Source organism: Hyperoodon ampullatus (genome assembly GCF_949752795.1).
Source record: "Hyperoodon ampullatus genome assembly, chromosome: 15".
Classification (NCBI taxonomy): Eukaryota; Metazoa; Chordata; class Mammalia; order Artiodactyla; family Ziphiidae; genus Hyperoodon; species Hyperoodon ampullatus.
Genome location: NC_136928.1, coordinates 56601031 through 56627172, shown reverse-complemented (window position 1 = coordinate 56627172; position 26142 = coordinate 56601031). Strand labels below are relative to the sequence as shown.

General features: G+C 39.4%; 1 protein-coding gene across 4 annotated transcripts in view; it reads right to left on the bottom strand.

The window, feature by feature from the left end:
• The window catches only part of SLC8A1 (solute carrier family 8 member A1), a gene marked incomplete at its 5' end in the record, with an annotated part of 342960 nt that overhangs the window by 67136 nt on the left and 249682 nt on the right, over nucleotides 1-26142 (bottom strand). Inside the window, 5 exons of one of the 4 annotated variants that reach the window (XM_079721305.1) lie at nucleotides 30-160; nucleotides 5768-5836; nucleotides 10037-10069; nucleotides 10512-10532; nucleotides 13798-13904. In XM_079721305.1, the coding sequence (XP_079577431.1) occupies nucleotides 30-160; nucleotides 5768-5836; nucleotides 10037-10069; nucleotides 10512-10532; nucleotides 13798-13904 (361 nt within the window). Of the gene's footprint in view, nucleotides 1-29; nucleotides 216-5767; nucleotides 5837-10036; nucleotides 10070-10511; nucleotides 10533-13159; nucleotides 13266-13797; nucleotides 13905-26142 lie in introns of all 4 variants that reach the window. The other 3 variants (XM_079721307.1, XM_079721308.1, XM_079721306.1) reach the window with 3 other exon arrangements.

Sequence of the window (26142 nt, the reverse complement as noted above, 5' to 3'; positions counted from 1 at the left end):
TCCCTGGTGGGCAATGCTGGTGCGCGTACCTTGAACTCATAGGATTCTTCAATGATCACTTCCAGCCTGGTGTGCTCTCCCAGAATGGGACGCCCCATTTCTGCAATGCGCCTCTCCTCCTCCTCTTTGCTGGTCAGCGGCTGCTTGTCATCACATTCCTCTGTGAAAGGGAAGGGCGAGAGAGTGAGAATGGATTCAAATTTATTTGGAAATCCCTGGATCCTGCTACAAGGAAACCAAGGAAGGAAGCCCTGATGACCTACTGAAAGTCCCTGGGGTGGTGCCGTAAGGCTGGAGGGGAGAATTGGACAGACGCTTGTTGTGTGGGGCAGTGACCACTGTGACAGCAAGTGATCACAATATCCCACAACCTAAGCACCTGCCAAAGGGCAGATCAGGAAAAGCAACTTATAGGGCCATATCACTGGTAAAGACTCTGTCCACATGTTGTCTGCGTTGAGGGAATCACCCAGCTGTCCCCTGGGACACTGGCTCACCTGGCTGTCTGTACACATCCTTTTAGCACATGACCAAGAGGAAACACAATTAAAGTTCCAGAGCAACTCAAGGAATATAAGACTCTGGCCTCCTCCTCTCCACTTGCTAGAGGCAAAGAAAATGCCCCAGGGCCAAAGAGATGATAGATGGGAAATTCTGATCTTAGCCTCTCACTTGCCAAGAGCCCCTGCTGCAAGTTAAGAACAAAACATCCACGAATTCCACGGTTCAGTAAGATGCCTGCGCTCCAGAGCTGCCTCTCTCTGGTGCAAAGCTGAGATGGGGTGGGAGGACCCTAACCATGTTAACGTTAAAGGAAACAGGGAGAGCGAGGGTGAGGCCTTTGGGAAGTTAATACTTACTCACCATAGGGGCATGATTATTTCCAGAACCACCATGTAGCTTACAATCCAGGAGAGGCTAGTGGGTGCTCAGAAAATGCTAATGGACTTGAGAGTCCATTAATGAGGGGAAGCTCACAGTTGGGTCCTCTCTGTGTGAAGGTCATTAGGATAAATCCCAGACTGAAAGGGCCACGCACATGTGAAGGACAAACACTACTCCTGTAACCACTCAGCCTCCTGTCCTGCAGGCTCAGGATGCTGGAACAAGACAGGTCACTCCCCCTCAGTCAAGCTGAATGGACCTCATCTCCAAGGAAGTAGTCTTGGTGGTATAGAAAGACCACAGCCCTGACACCCTTGCTTCTAGAACCTTCCAGGCAAACTGCCTGCAACGGTAGTCTGTTGACTGAGGAGAGATGAGGAAGGGAGGGACTTCTAGCCCAGACTCCTTGCCTTTTGCATTTAGGCATCAGCTATTGCAGGAGTCCACATTTCCCATCCCATCCCACCCATACATGGCTTCCCTCTGCTGAGGGACCCTGCCTTGGTGGCTTTATCTGATGCTCTAGCAAATGATGCAGAAGACTAGTTCTTAGGCCAGTTGTTGATTACTGGGCCTTGGTGGCTTCATTTGATGCTCTAGCAAATGATGCAGAAGACTAGTTCCTAGGCCAATTGTTGATTACTGGGCCTTGGTGGCTTCATTTGATGCTCTAGCAAATGATGCAGAAGACTAGTTCCTAGGCCAGTTGTTGATTACTGGGCCTTGGTGGCTTCATTTGATGCTCTAGCAAATGATGCAGAAGACTAGTTCCTAGGCCAGTTGTTGATTACTGAGCCATGGAGCAGTTGGGCTAGAGGCACTGCTAGCATTTTACATACCAGGTGTCAAAACCAAGTAAAAGGCAAAAGCAGAAGGTAGCATATCAAAGAATTCTTTATTATGTATTCAATAGTGTCTTCCTAAAAGTATATTTCAGAATCTGCTTTCCTATCCCCACTAATTACAAGGCCCCAAAGAAATTAGAAGACTAAAAATAAGAGATTTTGGACTAGCCAAAATCTGCTAAGTGTTAGCAGATGCAAAAGAGAGGTGCAAGTAGATTACTTTTAATGGTAGAAGTTATAATATTTCTTATAGTAGGCTTGGGAAGTTATGACCCATGGGAAGGCAAAGGTTTTTGATTGGTGTCCCCATGATTTTCCCTTGAAATTAAGTGTGTAGAGTCAAGGGGGTGAGCTAAGGTATGTGAAGTCCCATTTGTCCAATGTTCAAATCAATCATATTTTGATTCCCACTGCTTTCTGATCTTAAGCCCAGGAAAATGTTATTAGAGTTTTCATAGGAGCAGGTTATATTAGTGTCTTTGTTCATAAAGACTGAACATGGATATTTTGGAGACTTAGTCAAATAAGAATTATTTTTCCAGAAGAAAAACTATTATAACTTAGATTTTAATTTGAATTACAAAGCCATTTGGGGGAGAATATTTATTATGTCCCCTTTTAATAGTTTATTTATAAATGGGAAGTTGCTTTTAATGGGATTCAAGTCAATTTAGGTAAAAAAAAAGAGAGAAATTATGAAAGAAAGGTGATGCGGTGGCATTGTTGAAAGCCGCATTTCACAAAATGAAAGGATTTGGAACATGGTATTAAATGAATGGACATGGTAGTAAATGAAATCAAATCACATAGTGAGTGAAAAGGTTATTCCCCTTTTAATCATCCTTTAGTCCTTCTGATGAAGAAGTTTGGTACTGTCAGGTCTGTAACTAGTTCTTGACATTAGGGTTTCTACCATTTACGAAAGAGAAAATAGTTCTCAGGCATAGAGCATTTGACTGCATTGAGCTAGAAGTAGTAACATTTTTCATTCTAAAAATGTTAACCTTACTTTCTATATATGATAAATACTAGCTTTCTATTAGTGTTAGTGATTTAAAGTTTAAAAAAAAAAAAACAAATCTAGTGAAGTAAAAACATGAGGCGAAAAATTGCATGAAGTAAATAATAGCATAGTTGGTATGCAGCCAAAGGCAATATTGTAAAAGAGGTATGAGAAAGAGCAAAATTTTAGGAATTAATGTCTTAACAGATTTCATACTAACCTAAGAAAAGCAGGAACCTTGTTTCTATCACTTTCTACATTCCTGCTCCAAACTAGACTTAAATTTAATGCCACACTTTATTCCACTGTCTACCCATCTGGAGAACCTTCCCCATTTTCATCTAGCTAAATCCTACTTACCTTTCAAAACCCTACCTATTCTCGCACGAAATATCCCTCAATTGACCTATTTAGGAATGACCACTCTAACTTTAAATTAATTCTGAATATTTGTTGTGTGTACCTATTAAACATGGACACTTCTCATATACTACTTTTTAATATTTAAACTACCTTTACATACAAATATCCAGCATGTAAACCTACCAAGATAGAACAATATGTCTCTTTGCTCTTCGGATTGTCCTCATATCCCTCAGAGCCTATTACTATGTATGGAAGGTAGTAGGTGCCCAATAAGTATTTGTCATGTGACTGTCCAACTCACTGTTAGACAAGCCTCTTCTTTGCTCTATGCATATAGTAAAGACCACTTGTTCATTTCACACATGTCATTGCACTCCTACACTATGTCAGCACGTTGAGGCCCCTCCCACCCCACCTCGTTTTCCAGGAACTCATGGTCTAGTGGGAAGTGAGGCATATAGATGGGACAACTTCTAGTACAGCAAAGTAGGGGCTGAAGGCCCAGGGTTGGGGAGCAGCTCCCTCTGACCAAAGGAGTCAGGGAAGGCTTCAGGAAAGAGGAGATATTTGAAGTTGGCCTGGAAGCATGTATAGGAGCTTGCCCGGTGAAGGTGGTGGGAAGGCTGGCTAGGAGGTAATAGAGGAAGGAGGGGCATTCCAGGCAGAAAGAAGTCAAAGCACAAAGGCCTAGTGTCATGGTAGGGTCAGGGCTATTTTCACTTAATAAACACCATGAACATTTAAGAGATAATTACACTTATATGTAACTGAGAGAAGACAGCTGGATAAATCCTTTTATTGCTCTATAATGATACAGATAAATTAGTATTTGTGATCCAGATTTTTGAAACTGGCAAAGAAGAGAGCTAAGCTTATTTTTTTTAAAGTGTCTTCTCTTTAGGTATCTTTTATTGAATAGGGAAATCGTTTAACAGCATATATATATATTTTTTTGTTTGTTTTGTTTTGTTTTGTTTTGTTTTTGCAGTACGCAGGCCTCTCACTGCTGTGGCCTCTCCCGTTGCGGAGCACAGGCTCCGGATGCGCAGGCTCAGCGGCCATGGCTCACGGGCCTAGCCACTCCGCGGCATGTGGGATCTTCCCAGACCGGGGCACGAACCCATGTCCCCTGCATAGGCAGGCGGACTCTCAACCACTGCGCCACCAGGGAATCCCCAGCATATTTTTTGATCACCTATGTTTTTTTCACTTTGAGTGCTGGATCAAATGCAGTTCATTTGACTGTGGCCACGTCAGTTTCATTTCCTTATTTATGCATATGCTGTGCTTTTAGTTCTGCTTCTCAGGTAGAGGAAATTCTCTATGTAATCCTGTTTATCTGTATATGTACATATATATGTACATATTTTTAAACTCATCATATTTTATTGAGAAGTTGATAATAAATTATATAACATCATGGTCTTAACCAACCAACCCAACTTAAAGATCAAATGCATAATTAACGGCCATGGTTAAAATCAGTATTGACAGGACAGAAAACAATCCTGTGATGAAATCATTGGTAGGGGTCCTCCCTTCTCCTGAGTAACTGATTTTGCAAATGACACATCACAATAGCTAACAGGTACCTGGGATCTGGGAAAAGCAGAATTATGAAAAAGCTGCTGTTAATGCTTTCTGGATCAGGCTGCATTTTGAAGCCGCATCACTGTAAGAGGTGAAGGGCTGAGAACACGAATCTCTATTAGAAAACAATACAACCCACGTGGAGATCTGCACCCGAGGAGCTACTGTGGATATTCTTGAATGCATTTGCAATTTTTTGTCTCAACAAACAATGTAAAATTTGGAAATGGGTACAAGGCCAGCGGTGGGACAATTGGCTTGTGGTTATTTTAATCCTTCGCTCAGATCTGTGCTGACAAGTCTGAGAACGGAGATCTCTATTTCAGCACCTGACTGGCCTGTTTGATTAGAACCTAAAGAGACTGGTACTTTGTTTCCATCCTGGAACGACTCTGCAGTCAGGGCTGCATGATTACTGAATGGGGGTGTGGGATGCGAGAACGAGCAAAGTCTTACTGAGGCAGGCAGAAGTGTTTCTGCAGCCATGACCAGTGATGGGCGATGGTGACAACTGAAGAGTGAGTATCCGTGTCCTTATCCAGAGACTTGGTAACTTAGGGCAAGGGTCTTACACCCGGGCTCTAATCCTACAGTCGATCTGGGATAGCTTTGTCATCCTTTAGTCACCCTGTCAATGTTCCCCTCTGGAGAAACCCCACAGATGTACTGTCATCTGTGCATATTTGGCTAACATCATGCTGCCTGGAGGAAGGAAAGGCAGACTCTGGGAAGAGAGACAGCTTGCTTTTAAAGATATTTCATGACATTTGCAATGAAAGGCCCATGTTTAAGAAGCGAGATTTGCAAGAAATCTGGAGTATACTGAAACTTGAGAGGCTATTGGACTCAATCTTCTCTGTAGGTCCACGCTTCCCCCTCCACCATGCGTCCCGTCCTGGACCGATGTGGTGTCTTGTTGCTGACTCATCATACCCCCAACTGCAGAGAAGCCACGGCATTGTGTAGCAATGCTTTAGAGGTAATGGGGGTGAACTGTGTCACTTTAATGTCGAAAGACCGAAAGAACCCTTGAAGGCAATTAAACTGTGGTTTTCAAGGACCGTGATGAAATGAGTACCTGCGATGGTGATTATAGTAGAGGGGATCGGATGTTCTCTAGCATGAACTTTCCTGAAGACAGGCTGGCCTGGCAAAAGGACAGGCAGAAAATCAGCAGACTGGATTGCACTGGTTTGCCAGAAGAGCTTTGTGGAATTAGTAAGCTGAATGTCACTCCCAGATGCACACAGTGCAAGCAATGTTAGTTTGGGGACTGAGTGGTCAGAGGTCACTGTTATGTAGGTTGAAGAAGTGAGCAAGTAAACAAATGGGGCAGGTGTTCTAGGAGTCCAATCAGATTGTGTGAATAAAGCACACACCCCACAGTAGGGGTGCAGCCAGATTCCTGCAGGTGTCTGAGATGGAGTATCCATGCCCGTCAAGTTTCTGCTTCCAGAGGCGTCACGAAACAATGAAAAGCACTCGGTGTGATGACAGGTAGCCTTGTGGTGCCAACAACATGGCCTTAAGTAGGCCATTTCTCCAGTTACCCCATGTGTGAAATGGAGATAATAGTGCCTGCTCTGTCCCTATCACAGGTTTGTGTGAGGGTCAAGCAACATAACATCAGGGAACATGCTTATTTGTTTCCTTGGCAGTCTGAATTGGAGAAGGTTGTATACACTGACAGGTTTTACAAGGGCTCACCATTGTCACAGTGACTGGCTGGATTACCTAGTTTAGGGTTTTCATGAAACTCCTGGTTCAACTGACTCCCTGCTTTTCGCTTCTACCAAGAGATCCCAGAACTGACCTGGAATCATGAGATTGGGACTCTGCAAATTCTGCCATATGCTTTCCATCTAAACTTGGGCAAGGTGTTTCTTTTCTCTGGGATTCAGTTTTATCAATTGTACAATGAAGGCAAACTTGAAGGGGATTTATTTCTCTAACCTATGTACTGGAGTGACTAAAGTGTGTTTAACTGTCGGAATTTTCATAGCTTGGCTTCCTTAAAAAGCCATGTGCATTATGAAGACTATCACATGATGAGTGTAATATGATTGGAAGAGTAACTTTTAAAAAGGTATACTGACTGTTACATACTTTTAATTAATTAGGGAACTTTTTAGCTGCCTGTTTGGGGACAGAAACATGCCTCTATCTTTCCAAAGTGAGCCAGAATACTTAATTTTATTAAAAATATCCAAATGAATGTACTCTAGTTTCCCCCTTTTGGGGTCCTCCTCATTTTTCATTTGACTGGAATTCATACTGATGGCATTTCAGAGACAGAGTGAGGCTTTGGATCGAAAAGGGATTAAGATGTAGGTAGGAATATACAAGTTGGGAGAAAGGAACTAAAAGTGCTGGGTTAAAATAGTCATCACACGGCCTTGGACTTAAAGTTAGAGGGCCGGGCTCTGAGCCCTGGATGGGTGACTGGAGTAGATTGATTAATATCTTTGAACCTTCATTTCTTCTCCTATAAGTGAGAACAAAAGATCTTATTCCATAAGGTTGAGGATTAAATGATATAATGAATAAGAAATACTTTCCAAATTCTAATGAGCTATAATGTACGGGGGTTATCATGTTATGTGCCTGGAGGGTCAAGGGGGAATTACATCACAGGTCCCAACAAGGGCCTTTCAATGAGGCAAAGTCTGAGAGCAACAGGTGAAGATTTGCAAATTCCAAAAGCACCTCCAGCATTTAATGTCCATCACTAATGACATCTCTGAAATAGAGGTACTGGGTTGTGGACCAAATGACTTTTTCAATTTCCATATATCCTGCTTCAAATTCAGATTTTTACACTTAGCTGCACAAGACTGCATAAAAGCTGCAGGCAAAGTCCAAGAGTTATAGATTAATTTTCCTTTACTGCCCCTGCATCTCAAAGCCTTGACTTCAAAGCCTCAAACTGACTTCAAAGAAAAGCTCTCCAGGGCTTACAGCTGGTTTTCACTGTGTAGACCTAAATTTTAGAACTTTCCCCAGAGGCATCTATAGAGAGTGGATCCCAGGCATTCTGGCCTGGTTCCGGAGAAGAAGGATCATGTAAAGTGAGAGGAACAGGCCAATGTGGAAATTCCTAGAGGGTTCTGCAACTTTCTCTCATTTTAACTGCATCAATTTCAGGTTTTGGGAAGAGGTGGTACAACAGAAAAATTGCTATTGAAGATTAAAGTTCAAGCTATAAGAAAGAGCTTAATGAAGTACATGAAATAACAGAAAACCTTTGAAAGAAGTGATTCTGTCCTCTTGGATGCATGATGTATCCGAGACAGAAAATGTTGGACGTTACTGGTGGAGTATTCTAGAACTTGATATGAACAATTTCTGAGAAAAGAAAATTAGGGTCCCATTACCTAGTTACTAAAAAGGAAGATGTTTCAATGGAAGGAAGGCCCTAAAAGTAAAATCCTGACATATTCAATGATAAAACAGGAAGCTATGCAGACACATAAATGCGTTTTAACAAGGCATTCTACCACTAAAGGTTTTCAGTTAAGGTCTCATTATCAGGCTGCATAGGGCTGAGGGAGCTGTAGATACTATACTATTCCTCAAATGGTTGACTTTTTTTTTTTTTTTTTTTTTAATTACTTCAAGGAAGCCATGAAGACTGGCTTGCCAAATTTCTACCTTCCTCAAAGCTCACAAGGATCATTAACTTACTGGGTGATAGAATCAGAATATTTCCAAAAAGATTTCAATAAGTTAAAGTGATGGGATGAAAAAAGGAAGATTAAAGTTTTAAAAGTAAATGTAAATTCCTGCACTCAGATTCAGAAATAGCATAATCGGCAGTGCAGAATTTGGAAGACTTGACCTAGGAGAGTGTCAGGTACATCAGGTTTAAGAAATCCTCTATGAGCACTTGTTCTATTTAACATTTTTATCCTTTTCAATTTCTATGTCTCCGAGAGTCTATGAATCATTTTGTCATTAAATGTTGTGTCTGGAGAGAAGAAGTGGAGGGCAACAGCCCATGTGAAATTGGACGCGTTCAGAAAGTTCCGCTTTGGACAGAATCGTGTTGAAACTTCTTGATCATGAGTTTACACTGATGGTGGTTTAAGTTAACGCCACCCCACACCATAACATTTTCAAACTTAGAATGTTTGAAAATATTTCCTTTCTAAATATTTTGTTTAGCTATCTGGTTTCAGAAAAAAATAATTAGAATATAGATATCTGCATAATTATATTGGAAAATGCCACGGCCATTGGGATGGCCTTTAGAGACATCTTCAACCTGCAGCTTCAGGCAAATCAGGCCTACGATTTGATAGGTATCTCCCTCTCTAAATCTACATAGATGATTCTGAAAGGGTGAGAAAATATTTAGGGTCAAAAGAGAGGATGCTGTAAGGAAATATCTGTCTTCTCTATGTAAGGAAATAGCTTTAGAGTTGTGCTGGCTAAAAAATGCAATCAACAGTGGCTGGGTACCATTATGAAATTAAGGGTTTTAAACTTTTTTTTTTTTTCCCTGCGGTACACGGGCCTCTCACTGCTGTGGCCTCTCCCGTTGCAGAGCACAGGCTCCGGACGCGCAGGCTCAGCGGTCAGGGCTCACGGGCCCAGCCGCTCCGCGGCATGTGGGATCCTCCCGGACCGGGGCACGAACCCGCGTCCGCTGTATCGGCAGGCGGACTCCCAACCACTGCGCCACCAGGGAAGCCCAAGGGTTTTAAACTTTTTGACTGACATTTTGAGTTTTTACAGAGCACTTTGTAATCCACTGCAAGTAGCAGACATAGTACTCGTTACCATGTTAAGAATGCTAAAACTTTGCAGATTGGGGTGGTGGGATGAGGGGAAGGCATGCTTTACCTTCTCCCAATAGGGCATTATCTATGATTAGGACCCTGAGCTTGGGCCATGGAGTGGGCTTGTATGTCAACTCCTATGTTTCCTTGAGACTTGCAATCGTTTTATTTATTCTGGTACTCTCTGGAGCATCTAGCAAGGTACACTCACATCATCAGTGCTATGTGAACATCTGTAAATTGATCAGTGTCAAAATATGACCAATTACAGGTTCTCCACACAAATTTGCTTATAAGTAAACACAGCACACACCTTGTTAATGTGTAAAATGTTAAATGTGTAAAATCAGCAAAAGCACACTGTGTGCCACAGCTAAATGTTAATGCAGGGTACATAAGATGTGGTTTTTGTTTGATATTTAAGGGTATTTGGGGGGAAATGAAGAACATTAAAACATTGTCTTACCATACAGGTATTTTCCTTCATTAAAAGGAAATAAAAATGAGAAATAATTTTTAAAAATGTAAACAACTCACGGTACAAAATAAAATTTGGTTCATTAGACTTAAAAAATTCATACCTGTTATTGTGAAGCCACCTAAAAAAGAAAAAAAGAAAGAAATGTTACAATTTATTTAATTTACACTCTAAATAACAAATAGCAGTGACATCAGACCGCCTGACAGCCCATCCAAAGTACAAAAACTTGCCAAATTGTATATACAATTAAGAAAAAAATGAAAACATCCATTCATGACTTAATCGCTAATCATTCTTTTAAGATTATGAGCTTTAGTGCACAAATTTAATTCTTGTGCATACCTAAGAAAGCACTGATTTTTTAAAATGTTACACTGAACCCAAAGCGGAATGTAAACTATCCAACCTTCACAAAATTATGAGGCCAATGGCTCTAAACAACAATCTTGCTAATAAATCAACAGAAATAAAAAATAAGTCAGAAAGCTACTATAGCACCTGATAGAAATGGAAAATAACCTAGAAAAATGGAAAGGAAATGCAAGAAATGAAATGCTTACCAAGCTCATTCAATAACAGGGCTGTGAAGGAAACAGACAAAGACAAACACAGAATAAGAGACCAGATGAATAATGAAAGTAAGAGGAATATCAGCAGAAAGAAATCCAGGCAGATCTGATTACAGTGGTAGGGGGCTGCTACTAAAAAACTGGTGCACGCCAAGTAAATGTGGCATTGGGAGTATTTCCAAATGATCCCAGAACTGATTTCTGCAAACGTGTGTGACTGATTCTATATATATAAACAATTCACTTTATATATTATTTATTGACATTTAAAAAAACATTTCTACCATATGTTTACACACAGTATATATATCTAGTTTGCCAAATATAGTAGAAATATTTTATGAAGTTAATCCTAAACCTTATTTGAGTGAGCCTTCCTCATGAAATAATTGCCTGGCAGTTAGTGAATTCAACATATGGAAGTCTTAAAGCATCCAGGATCTCAGGGATTGTACCTTTCAATGAAAACAGAGAAAACATCTTAGGAAATTCCATTTTGGCCGCCCCGCCCATAAGGAGACTTTGGCCCAAGATAAAGTTCTCTCGCTGGAGGTTCTATTTGCATGATATTTTGGTCATCAGGGAATGCTTATGTTTTTTAAATCCTCAAAATCTGCGTCCCAGGAATCAGGGCTTATTTGTGTGTCCTTATCTATGACCTACATGGTATAATCGGACAACCAGATAGCTTCTTGTGGACACATAGTTCCACAGAAACGGACAAGACAGGGAGGGAAGGCCTGAGGCTGCGGAGGTGGGGTGTGGGGCGACATACATAATTTGTCTTTCAGGTTTTGTGCTTTAAACCCAGACTATAGCTGTAGCACTTTATTCTGGTGAAAGCTACCTGACTAAATGTATCAAATAAATTACTTCCAAAGTTGTAGATGGGAAAGTTACAATTACCTTTTCAGGACCAGTTTTCTCTCTACTGGTAGTGGCATTAGGGGATACTTTATAAAACAAGTTAGTAATTTTATTTATGGTGACACAGATCCACCTGGTGGGTGTCAAAAGCAAATAGTGCTATCAAGGAGTTTTAATTTGCTTTTATATGAAGGCATATTTTACCAAAATGACAACTGAAAGAGCTGTATTCAAGATGCTCTTCCTTGAGATAAAAGGCAGTCCTTTTGAGGAATGCATTCAGAAGTAAGTGCTTTTTCCTGTATGTTAATGAGGCATTTTTGATCCCATCTTTGTAAGATATCGGCACAGTTTTCTAAAGTGTCTTTTTCTTCCGCCTGTTGTCTGTGGGGCATATTAAATAGGCTGCATTAAAGTGGGTCCCCAGTGCTCCTTTCTCCATCATTCCAAAGGCTCCTGTTACCTTTTTGAACGTAATTAAGTCAGGACAACTTTGTTTTTGTTTGTTTTCTGATGGACTCTGAGGCCAGTGAGTTCTTACAAAAGTGGGATTAGTTAAATTCCCCCAAATGTTGGGTCTGTATAGGAATTAGTCCTTTGTATTTGATTTTTTTCTTTACATGTAAAAGTTTACATTTCTTGCAAAGTGGTCACCTAATCATCTATACTGCTCTCATCAATGGTTTAAATGCAATTAATAAGAGCTATTAATAGGCACTATGCTCATCATATATTTATATATATATATATATATATATATATATATATATAACTAAGTGTATACCATTGCTTTTAAAATGACCACTCTTAGAGGGTAATTATGGGATGCCCTTGGAATAATTCAGAATAAAAAAACTATTTTTAAAGCTGATATAAAATTCCTGTCCTTCCTTCTCAAATATAGGCCATATAAAATAGATATAAAATCAAAGACAGCAAAAAAACTGGCTTCTTTCTTCAAATAGTTTCTAAAAATATAAACACAAATCAACACAAAAATCTAATTATAAGGATACTGCTGTTAAGTTTTATTTTTAGAAAAAAATTCTGTATGTTAGAAATGTGTCAATTCTACAAGAATCAAAAGATTTTGAAGCATAAGGCAGGATCGGCCTTAAGTAAGGGCTAAGTTCTTACTGAACTACCATATCCTTCCTAGTAAAGAAAATTGATATGACCATGGCTTCATACATATGGTCTCTTTTAAATATCATATCTGATGATATGAAAAATATTTTGCCAAAATGAACACTAGGATATTGATGCCCCTACTGTTTAAGGATCTTTGTTCTAAGTTTTTTTTTTTTTTTTTGAAAACTGGCTTCTCTAAATTAGACTAATTATTGAATTCTTCTGAAATTTCCTATTAGTTGCCATTTGACCCATCTACCATGACTAATAGGTATTAAGTAGTCTCCATCACTAACATTTTAGGGGATATTTAATAGCTGGAACCAAATTTTAGATTGATTCCTGAATAGTGAAAAACTAAACCCAGAAACCATTCTTTTATGTCATCCCTTCTGAATTACAGAAATCTCTTCCAGTATTTCTGAAATCTGGTATCAATCAAGGTGAGCTGGCATTTCCTGAAGAAAAGGGGCATTGTTTGGTGCATTTGTGGATATGGGCAGGGAAATGAAATTGCTAAAGCTTCAAAGGAGAGGCAGTAGTACTTGGAAGCCGAGGAAGAGGAGAGAGTTAAGTGTGAGAGTAGGAGACACAGAGAGAAGAGTACAATTTCTCGCTGGTATGTCTTTATATACTCTCACACCTTTCATTCCTCTTCTTATCCATTTTGGTTCCTCAAGCACAAGGGAGAAACTGCACTCTTTCTCATATTCCTCACGGTCAAATATTCTAATGGTAATGATCTTCCTGTGGGAACACAAGACAAAGGCAAAACAAATGGTTGGAGTCACACGCTCATGCTAGGTGTTCACCAAGCAGCATGTTACTGTGATGTTATGGAAGGAGAACTGGCCACACATGGACCTCCACGAGTATGTAAAAGGGCATCCAGGTACTCTCAGCTGGCCCCGTTAAGTTTCCTCTGCCAATCCATCATTTTCATAAATTCTTCCTGCTTCAATTAGCAGTCAGGAGGTATCCCAAATTAGGAAGAGAAATCAGAAAGTCGGCTTTATGTGGGTACAGGAAGCATCAGCACCAACTTTACCAGGCTCGACTGCACTGACAATGAGTAGCTCAGACTGCCATGTGCAGAGTGGCCCAAACTGGCTGATGGAGCTCCAGGCTGGGCTCCCTGTGGCCCCAGAGGAGATCTATGCCCCGTTACATAGGTGGAGGGATGTGTGCATTGTAAGTCATGTTCTGAAGAGTGCAGGCATCCAGGGGTGGCACAGGCCAGCAGAAGCTGTTGGGCTCAGCCCTGGAGCAGTTCCCCCACCTTTCTTCTCACTCATCTCCACCAAGCGGGGCTCGCCAATCTCAAGGAGGAAGGTCTTGTTTTTCTCATACTCCTCATCATCAATTACCTTGACTGATATTGTTTTGCTGAAACAGAGAAGAATAGAAATTGACGAACAAGGGGAATAGGAAATAGGAGAGAAGGAAAATAGAGAAGAGGAAAGCAAGGTTAACGAGTGGCACTTCCAGACAAATGGCAACTGAGAAACTTCTGGACCGTGAGACTGTCCTTCCAGAATGGGTGTGGGATGGGTCTGAGAGAGTGGAAAGGTCACCCAATGCACAGCTCCCCTGCCCAGGACCACAGAATTGTTTCAGCCAAAATACAGCACTCATACTACTAGGTTTATCATCATCATGGGAAGCAGAAAAACGTAGATCACAATAATAAGAAAAGAAAAATATATTTATTTAGTAAATGCCTTAACCACAGGATTGTCTGAGCTGTGCTCTGGAATTCAACCCTTTGAAATAAATCAGTAAACCACATCAAAATATGAACAGAGGTTATATCTGAGTAACAGGCATAAGGGTCATTTTTGGGGGCCTTCATTCTGCTTTACTGTATTTCCAAACGTAACATTTTTACCATAAAATTTTATTAAAAAAATAAATTCATAAGAGCATCACAAAATAAAATAAAAGTCTTTTATCTTACCCCACCCAATGTCCTAGACTCAAACTCTTTTTCAGGTAAGTCAGATTTTCCACCTAGATCACAAGGGGAAGTTGTTCATGTTTTGTTTGTCTTTCTAAAGATGGAAGCCTCCTAAGGTGGGGGTGGGGAGTCATGATGTTCTAGTTATTTTCTTCCCTCCCAAAGCTGACCTTCAACTTTGACAAAATACACTCTACCCTACTTTCAAACTCCACCCATACACCAAGGCATTTCATTAAGAATTCTTCCTGTAATCCATCCTTTAGAGCTTCTTGCCTTATCCTGTGGTTGTGATTGACAGGTAGGTAGGACAAATGCAAATATTATGCAAATCTCAACTCCCCATAAGACTTGATGACTCTGAAAAGAAATTTAATGTTACCTTCTAATTAATAAGGGCTTAATCACTTCATGTATTACAACCTATTCAGAGCCCCCAAACACTTGTTTGTCCTTGAAAATATTTTTTTTTGTTCAGTACCATTGGCCAAGAACATTTCTGACTAAAGGCTTTAAAACAATGAGTTTATAAAGACACACAGTTTTAATGTCATGGACATCATTTAGTTTTGGTGGAATTTTCTAGGTCTTCTGGAAGGAAATTAGTCTATAACCTTTTTTTTTCAATATTGATCAAAGCCCTCAAGTTTCGTTTAGACCTATGCAAGCCAAAGAGCACCAGTCTTCTTTTCTTGTATGAAGGAGAATAAAGGTAGAAGTTGCTCTTAATTCTCTGAATTTCCCAGCCCCTAATGCTAAGTGAGATCAAATGATTGCTTCTGATTCTTGGGAGCCTCATAACCTCCTCGATGCTCCTCAGCTAAAGAACATCCCCCATAGCGCTCACATCCCCATTTCTCACTACTAAGGAGTTGGAGCACGTGATGGTGCCTTTCTATCTCAGCTCTATCCTCAAAGCCTTGATGAGCAGCTGTCAATGACTAAAGCAATAATCATTTTTTAAGAGCAATTAGATATTTACAAAACCACCAACAGTCTGACAAAAGTCCAACCACATGTGCATAGTGAACAGTTCCTGTCTAACTTCTAGAACTATTTTTCTGGAATTCACCCGTTTACTTTATATATATATATATATGTATATATAAGTACCCTGGTATAGTCAGGGCAGGCTGTATATATATATATATATATATATATGTGTGTGTGTGTATATATATATATATATATATATATATATATACACACATATATATATCCAAATAAATAAAAAAACACAAAATGTTAGAGAAAGCACAAGAAGATGTAAGAAATGATGATACGTGTGTTTTTAATTTCAGAACTGAATTTGATGTTATAAGTGAGATCAAATTTACTCTTCAAAAACATGCCAAACGTCTACCCTCTTTGTCATCCAGCTTATGTGTTTTAGGTATTAATTTCCATCTTACTGCCTTGTAATCATAAATTATACTTGTACATCTCTGCTAAAGTCACCAGCATAATATGACCATGGATGGGAAAACATTGGTGGGCATTAGAAGGGCCCTGCTATTGTATTCTGGCCCCAGTGGCCCCAAATTCATTATCAAGGCACTTCATGGTAGGGTACATGTTGCAATGCTCTTGCATAGATTACTTAAAAACATTTGACTTATCTTTTTCCATCTTGTACTTCCAGTCTATCTCACATCTCATATTTTAGTAGATTGTAGAAATAAAGAAAGCACAGTGGAGATTGTTGTAGTAGTCTTGCTAATAGGGTGAGCATTTGTTTAGGAAAGGCTCCCAGTTTCATTCCCAAAGGGCAACATGACCACTTACTCACAAATAAATAGAAAAACCCAAATAACATAGTGTTTCTTATCCTTGGTGAATTTAATCTGCTATTGCTGTGATAGGTTTATTTTCTACACTCTGAGTAGTTGATGAATGTGAGAAATATAGGGTCCCACCCAACTTGTTTGTATAATAAAATAAGCACATAAAATTTATCAGTAGAGTATCACTATTCACTGTGATCATAATCCTTAGAAAACGTATCAGTACTGGATAACTATGACACTGGAACTTCAACTTGTGAAGGGAAAGAAAACAGTACCTCCGTAGGTACTTGGCAAAGATGCCTAAAATGAATGGGATTTGCATAATGGCATATTATTTCAAAATCATTAGTAATACAATCAGTAGTGCCCTTGACAGGAGGAGCCATTAAATTATATATTGATTTTGCTTCTCTTGCACAGTAAAGCTATTAATAGGAAACTTGATTATTAAAGGACAATTCAGTCAATTTAAAGAGGCAAGATAAAGTCAATCATTATGAATTAGCCCTCTGAATCAAGAGGCAAAAATCAGAAGGCACTGGTAATGTTCACTTTTTGCTTCAGAACAGAACTATTTCTCCCCTTAGCAAAGGTGGAGAAGGTGAAATTAACCTATATAAATGTTAAAGGATCATATCCTTGCGATGTCTTTTGCTCACTTTCCAGAGCCTAACTAATACAGGAAAGGGACTGTCATTGCTTCTTCCGTCACTGGGGATGTTACAGGAGATGGCGTTCATCTGGTGAAGAACCCAGTTCTACTGGCTTGATAATCAGCAGAAGTATACCTCTCTGTTCCTCACAGTTCTGCAGTGGAAATTATATCTCAAGGACTGAAGGGATCTTAAAGGTCCTCCAGTTTGCCCCCATTGCCACACCGATTCCCACATTCACAGGGCTTTTGCACTGTCCCAAAGACTCCCTCTCTCTGAGAGCACAGATTCATGTTGTGTTGTACTTTGGTTCCATTTACCAATGGGAAGCAGTCAGATAGCTGTTGTTCTTTCTTTTTTTTCAATTGAAGTATAGTTAATTTACAATGTTGTGTTAGTTTCAAGTGTACAGCAAAGTGATTCAGTTATACATATATACATATATATATTCTTTTTCAGATCCTTATATATATGTGTGTGTGTATATACATATATATAAACGTTCTTTTTCAGATTCTTTTCCATTATAGGTTATTACAAGATATTGAGTATAGTTCCCTGTGCAATACAGTAGTGTTGTTATTTCTTTAAATTAACAGGTTAACCAAAACAAGATTGGAATAGTCAGGTAGACCCAGCCCTTCATCTAACAACAACCCCTGCACTACTATTACACTGATAAGGAACAGATAGAAAACTGTGTCATGCAATTTTCAGCTACCGTAATTATGATGAAGACGGTAAGGAGAATTTCTCACTTGATCTTTTTTACATCACTTTAAAGTTGAAGAGTACACTATAACAATTATGTTTTCTAGAAACTAGCAACGAGTTACAAATCTCATGATAACATTAAAACATTAAATAATTTATCAGGATGGCCAAAATTTTTATGGATATACATTTTGGATCCACTTCTAGAAAAAAAAAGCATTTGGTTAAGAAAGATCAATTTATTTAGTGGAAAAATACAGGTTGTTCCTTTTGATTTTTTGCAGTGCCTTTCCTTTGATGATACTAAGCCCACATCTACACTTTATTTCCAAGTCTCTCTCTTATCTGATGGGTCTCAAAGGACCAAACATCTTCAAACATTCTAGTAAGGAGTTCTTATAACAGGTGGTGACTCAGGTAAACTGTGAGAAAGAAGAGAAACAGGTGGTGTTACTAGTGGGAGCTGAAAAAGAAAATCTCTTCAAAATATATTCTAATCTCTCATTATTAAGCCAAAGTTGTATCAGTCTCTTCAAAGTTCAGCCTCAATTAGTCCTGTGGTTTCTTTTCCCTAAGACTGCTCTTGATATTAGGAGAAGTGAAGAAAAGAGTTGGAGGATGAAAAAGAAGAGACTCTTTCTAAATCCTCATAAAATAAAAAAGATTTTAGTGAGGATTTCACACATGTAGATGCTACAATGTCTCTCTTAAAATTTATTTTATTTTTAAGATTTAGCCTCTTTTTAGGCGTACTCAGGGGTCAATGGACTGATGGGCGTTTTGCATTTCTTAGTTCACCGACCGATCTTCATAGCAGCCCTGGAAGCGACTTCTACAACTTGTACAATTCAGAGGAAACAATGACTCAGAGAAGTGAAGTAACTTTCAAGGTCACAGAGTGAGACTCCTGTAACTGGCTCCAAAGACCAACATCTTTCAATGATGTGACCCACGCAGTCCTTATTCATTCAGCTGTGCAGTAGTTTTATGACCACGTTAAAAGATCTGAATCATTATTTTGAAGTAATATACAGGTTTATTGTTTAATCTTTATGTTAACAAAGACTACCTGGATGAGCAACGACAGATTTTCAATTCTATTTTTAAAAGGAGTGCAGCACATATTACATTCGATGACGGCTGTCATAAAAAGGTAAATCCTTGAGGCGATCAAGGTCCTGTTAGGATTAACTGAGAAGCACCATGAACACTCGAGGGCTCCCCAACTCTGAGGAATACGAGCAACCGACCAGCAGCCTTGGCTTCACCTGCAGGCTTGTCAGAAACGTGGAATCTCAGGGCCCACCCCAGACCCACCAAGTTGCATCTGCATTTTATCAAGATCCCCAGATGATGCTGATGCAAGCAAAAGTTTGAGAAGCGCTGATCTAGACAGGATAAAGGGTTCTTTTATTACAGATAATAAATGAAGAGGCTGGTGGTAATTGGGCTTATGTTTTGGAACTGTCTGCATATTTGAATCATGTGTGGAGCTTTGAAAACTCTAAATGCCTGGGCTCGGCCCACTCCAGATCAGTGAGATGAATCTCTCTGGTTCTGGGGCCTCGGCACGAATACAGTTCTAAAAAGTTTTTCAAGGGATTCTAATAATGTGGCTGGGAGCTGGCTAATGGAGAATCAGCATGTCTGGCCTGATGTTTAAAAGAATGTATTAAATAAGGAATAGGTAGCATTGTGAGGAAGTCAGGGTCAAAACTAAATTTTAGATCTAATTAGTAATCTAGGCTGAAGCATGGGAGAGACATTTAACTTTGTCCTTCACTGGTATTCTTTTCTGGATTACAGAGAACACATAAAGTTGTCGTTTTCTCCTCTCAGGAAATGCTGGTCTCCACAAGCAAACTTAATAGTTATAAATGAGAAAACACCTCTAGCCTCTGGGCAGCAGTGTGATTTCCTTCTCAGAGAGATAAGAACTCTGGTGCTAGGTTTTTAGACAACAGAGATTCTATTTGGAGAATAGAATAACTAAGGGTTTCATTTGCCACAGAAGACAGTAATTAATGTCTTATATTCTTTCTCTCAGAGAGCCTCTGAGCCATGTCAGTCAAAGGCCATGTCTGTGGAACTGGAAACTTTCCACCTGGAAGCCACCACATTCAGACTCAAGAAAGAAGTGACCCAGGACCGACCTCATCTGAAGGGAAAAGATCTGGCAATTTCTCTGATCATAGAGTGATGTCATCAGGTAAGGCAAGTTTGAACTTGAATCCCCAGTACACCTGATGTTAAAAGCTTCAGGATAAACTCCTCTTACTCAAAAAGACAAATAAACCAACTTAAAATGGGCAAAGGATCTGAACAGACTTTTCTCCAAAGAAAGTAAACCAACGGCCAATAAGTACATGAGAAGATGCTCAGCATCATTTGTCATCAGGGAAATGCAAATCAAAACCACAATGAGATGCCACTTCACCCCCACCAAGATAGCTATAATCAGAAAAACAAATAATAATATGTGTTATATGGAGAATGTAGAGGAACTGGAACTCTCTTACACTGCTGGTGGAAATGTTAAATGGTATAGAGGCTTTGGAAAAGTCTGGCAGTTCCTCAGAAGTTTAAAAATCAGGTTACCATATGACCCAGCAATTCCACTTCTAGGTGGAACTCAAGAGATTTAAAAACATATGTCTACACAAAAACTTATACATGAATGTTTATGGCGGCATTATTAATAATAGCCAAAAGTTGGAAACAACCTAAATGTCTGTCAGCTGATGAATGGATAATCAAAATGTGATACATCCACATAATGGAATATTATTCAGCAATAAAAAGGAATGAAATTCTGATACAGGCTATTAAAAAGTAGCGTTAATGTGTCACCCCAAAACGTACTGCTTTGGTATACTGATTATTTTGAGCTGGGGGTACGTAAAAATAGCAAATGCAGGGAGACGCTGTCTCTGAACTTCTCCCATCTGCCTAAAGACAGATGTTCCAAAAGGAACTCAAATGTCATAAATTCCCTCCCTGAGAATTTCATCAACCAGGGAAAGTGACTCTTATCACAGGAGAGGAGACTAGAAGTGGACACAGGCAAACGTTGTCACAAACTGTCATATCTCCCATCTTTTCTTCTAAGGGTCCATTTATCTTTCCTAAAAATCATGAACTCTCCCCTAAGAAGCCAATATCCTCTCTCCCCGAGCCCTATTATGACAGTATTCAAGCTTACATTTAAGCCCCCTCAGAGAATGACTCATTTTTCCCTGGGTATCTCCCATGTACACATGTTAATAAACTTGTTTGTTTTTCTCTTGTTAATCTGTCTTTTATTACATGGTCTCAGCCAAGAACTCTAAAGAGTAGAGGGAAAATTATTTTTCCTCCCCTGCACTTTGACATGGATGAACCTTGAAAACATTATGCTAAAGTGAAAGAAGCCAGACACAGATGTTCAGACATTGTATGATTCTATTTATATGAAAAGTCCATAATAGGCAAATCCGTAGAGACAGGAAGTAAATTAGTTGTTGCCTAGGGCTGGGGAGTAGGGAATAAATGGGGGCGACTGCTAATGGGCATGGGATTTTGTTTGGGGGTGATGAAAATATTCTAAAATCGATTATAGCAATGGTTGCACAATTCTGAGAATATAATAAAACCCACTGAATTGCATATTTTAAATGGGTGCATTCTCTGGTATGTGAATTATATCTCAATAAAGCTGTTATTACAAAACACAACAGCAACGACAAACAAACTTCAGGATAAAATCGTAGTCTAGAAAAAGCCGTTTCCTTGGGTAAGAAAAGGTTGTGAGAACGTTTGGGGTGAATTTTCAGTTAGAAGTTTCAAATTTTGTTAGTACTGCCAAACAGAAAATTGGGGTGCTGCATGGCCCTGAGACAGTGAAAACCACTTGCATCAAAGCTAAGTGCCCTTGCTGTGACGGCTAGCTCCGCCACCCCTCAATCCGTCCCTCTCCCCAGGCAGAACACTCACTGCCTCCTTCAGGGTCAAGGGCTGTTGATGTCGTGCTTTGACAGGCTAAGCATTTCTGGTGGATGTTACCTCAGGCCTGGCTTCCTTGGCAGGTTTCTTTTTCCCAGAGTATAAAGTCTTATGAAAAAATCAGAAGCAGCATTTCCTTCATGGCATTCATTTAAAAGGAAAGGAAAGGACTCTAATCGTGGGTTATGCCTGCTGCCCTTGCAAAGCAAGCAGCTCTCTTCACATCACCTAGGGCATTATCCAGCACTCTTTTCGGCATTGATTTCTCTCTACCAAAAAGGAAAGATATGCTTGCTGTGTGTTGCCTTTGTATCACTTGGCTTAAATTCCTGGCTCATTTAAAGCTTTTTTTTCCCTTCAAAAATTGACTTTGTGAGTTGCCTGGTGATTAGGGAAAGAAAGGGGTAGTCAGAGAAGACCGACACATATATTCTCAACATTTTCCATAAGTGACCCAAAACAATTCCCCCCCAATTAACATTTTAAATAGGATAAGAACAGACTGCTTTTCATATTATTTCTAATAATACTTTTACATCCTTTTCAGATTATTGGTGAGGAACTCTTGGCATGACTTCACTTGGGAGTTTGTTCAAGGTTCCACTCTAAGATGGTCATAGAAGAGGGAGTAGATCATGACTTAAATCTACTGTTTCCTTCATTGAACTGTCCAGGGCACCAAACTAGGACTCAAATTACCCTGGATTTGTATCTTGACTCTGTCACTTTCTAGCTGAGATATGTGGGCCAGTTCTGGCATCTTTCTAGACCTTAGTGTTATCATCTATGAAATGCAGATAAGGAAACTCACTTTGCAGTGACTATAATAGTCACAGTGTCGTGATGATCAGATAATGGGTGTCATCACTCATCAACTGTGGATAATAAAACTTCACACGTGATTGCAAAGATCAAATAATATAATGCATGCAAAATCATTCTGCAAAGGACTATAAGATGTTAGGAAGAGTTGTTATTAGTTGAAAAGGAGTGGTTTACTTTATAGTTTTTTTTGTTTTTGTTTTTTTTTTGCGGTACGCGGGCCTCTCACTGTTGTGGCCTCTCCCGTTGCGCAGCACAGGCTCCGGACGCGCAGGCTCAGTGGCCACGGCTCACGGGCCCAGCCGCTCCGCGGCATGTGGGATCTTCCCGGACCGGGGCACGAACTCGTATCCCCTGCATCGGCAGGCGGACTCTCAACCACTGCACCACCAGGGAAGCCCTACTTTATAGTTTTTACTTGCTCCTTCACCCAGTCACCCAGAGGGGCAGCTGGCAGGTGAGAGGTGGAGGTCAGAAAATACTCAATGGGGTAATGGGCAATACCCTCAAATTCACTCTCAGATGTAGCTTGGGAGCACATCTCACATAATGGGCTTTCCAGGTGCAGAACTCTAAACTTAAAGATGCAAAACGCATAAGAAGTACTGGCATATATCCGGAGAAAATTCTATCTTGAAAAGATACATGCACCCCCATATTTATAGCAGCACTATTTACAATAGCCAAGACATGGTAGCAACCTAAATGTCCACTGACAGATGAACGGATAAGGAAGATGTATATACGATGGAATATTACTCAGCCATAAAAAAGAATGAAATATTGCCATTTGCAACAACATGGGTGGACCTGGAGATTATCATACTAAGTGAAGTAAGTCAGACAGAGACAAATATCATGTGATATCACTTATATGTAGAATGTAAGATATGATACAAATGAACTTATTTATAAAACAGAAACAGACCCACAGATATAGAAAACAAATTTATGGTTACCAAAGGGGAAAAGGGGGAGGTACAAATTAGGAGTTTGGGATTAGAAGAGTCAAACTACTACATATAAAATAAACAACAAGGTTCTACTGTGTAGCACAGGGAACTATAGTCAATATCTTGTAATACACTATCATGGAAAAGAATCTGGAAAAGAATATATATCTATATCTATATCTATATATATATATATCTGAATCACTTTGCGGTATACCAGAAACGAACACAACTTTCTAAATCAACTACAATTAAATAAAGAGAAATACTGGTTAGCGTCCCAGTCCCAGCCCTGACAGGTGTCCACTCACCACGTTAGCTGGATACACAAAGGGGACAGAAGTTGTACTTTTCCTGGAGCTCCTGGTATGAAGCAGAGCCTACAAATCCGGATGGTACTATTCTTTAATTTAAATAGACTCCGAAGATGAGAGTTGCTAAAGTAGCTGAACCAAAGTAATTCTCCAGGAGGACTTGTCATCCGTGCACTGATCTGTTTGCATTATCAAGTGGTAATTGAAATCATTGCTTCAAGCAGAGCAGGGAGCAGGGACAGCTAAAATCCTGCTGTTCCCTGGGGCATAGCAGAGGGCAGTTTCACAGAGCACTGGAGTAGGGATTTTCCAGCAGAACCTTGCTCTATTTTATTTTCCTCTGCTTGCTTTTGAAACTGAATGGCAACCAGTTCATTTGTTCAAATGCAAAATAGGAACAAGTGTAATTCTTTTTCGATCTCTCTCTTTTTAGCAATCACTTGTCAGCTTTAGAGCTACCTTCCCATCCCTAGAAGACATGCTGGTTGATTACTTGAAAGAGACACTGCAGAGATCCTAGAGTTATTGTTCCAATAAGTAATATGCTGGGAACTCTGGAAGCCAACACCCTCCCCAAAAGGTTCTATCCTATGATGGTATGCTAATATGGAAATCACAAGAGTAAAGTTTGCTAAGAGAATATGATATGGATGTATTTTAAAATGTCCATAATTTTGTGATGTATGAAATTTATACCTTACCATTGCTTTATTTCCCTGCAGCTAATACACTTCAGTCTTAAGAAGGCTAAATTAATAAGGATCCTGGGTTTGTTACCTACATGTGCACGCTGAGACGATTTGTCAATTTAGTGAAAAACAAAGTGGATCAAGCACTGGGCACCATGTTGAAATACATCAAAATGGATCTTAGTCTTATTGCTTAATAATACTGACATTGTTTAAGTTCCATGAGAGAGGTACTTTTAACAAAATGATGGAGGATTCTCACCAACTTTTAAACTGATTCCTTAATTTGTTAGGATTGTAATCTGAGATCTTCACTGTATTCCTTAAAGGGAACAAAAAAGGCCAAATTCTCTAGAAAAAGTTGTTTTAACAAATTTCTCAAAGTTGAGGATAATGTTAGGAGTACATTGGGGCACTGAGTATCTTTTCTACAAACTGAACACATAAACACTTTAGTTCAGTTTTAGAAACTTCTGTTAAGTGCTCAATTTGCCTCTGCCCTTTATAAGAATTTGAAATTAGATGAAATTGCTGCTGCTGAATTTCAAAGAAACAGTTGGTTTTCCATGCTTTTCAAAAGCTCTCTTCATCTTGAACATTTTCAACATTCCTGGGTTGTCATTAGACTCTCTCCAGAGATTACTTATACCTTTGGTCCTTCCTCCTTTGTCAAGATTCTTTGTTCAAAGTAAAGAGTTTCCCTGGAAAGCTATGGAAAGATTTCACTCTTAGAACATTATAGGACAGCAGCTAGAATATGCTGGAAGCATCTCTCTCCAAAAGAGGCCAGCTTTAAAAATAGAATGCCAAGAAATAAAGCTGGGCTTTCTTAAGGTTTTTAATTCATATCCTCTTTCTCTTTTCCTTCCTTCCCTCCCTTTCTCCAAAGCCATAAAATATTCAATGGCAAATCAATCTCTCTCTGCATGCATTTGTATAAAATATTCTGAAAGACAGGATGCCAGGAATTTTCTTGAACATAACTAAAATAAATTGATAATTAATGAATTGATGCTGATTTTTATATCTCACATTTCTATTCCATGTCTAATATTTTATTGGTATTCTACATTAGATTAAGCAATTGATTCTTATGTCTTCATACTATTGTAGGGGTTCAGAATGAGCCTCCCCACTGCTGCATGAGGATTATTTTGAGCTAAAGGTAATCAAGACCCTGTGGATTCAAGAGAAACTACTGTCCCTCCGTTAACTACCTAGAAGAAATTAAATTGGCGATTTTTCCCAGAAAAAGAGTTATTACCAGAGATAAATTTTATCTAAGTGGCGTTATGTGTATGGCAGGTCAAACATCTAATTACCAAACATCTGTTCTTCTCCTAACAGTCCTATAAATGACCCTCCTGACCTTGGAAGCCCCAGGTCCTCCTCCTATTCCTTAGTTCAGGATGGCATTTATCTCATTTAACCTTTCTGCTTCTGAACCTCTCATGTATACGGGATCTCTGACCCTCTCATGCATGTTGGGTTCCTGTATGTATGAAATTAAATTTGATTTTCTCCAGTTAATCTGTCTCATGTCAATTTAATTCTTGGATGAGCCAGAAGAACCTAGAAGCATAGAGGAAAATTTTTATTCTCCCTGACACTATCTATTCTATAAATATGTGTGGATTTTAGTTTTGTATTTCACAGTGGAGGCCTATGGTTTACAGAAAAAAAAAAAAAATTTAATTACCCACTGGGTATAAGGTTGGAAAGACAGATTGGGTTCAGGTTTCTTTATCCTGAAG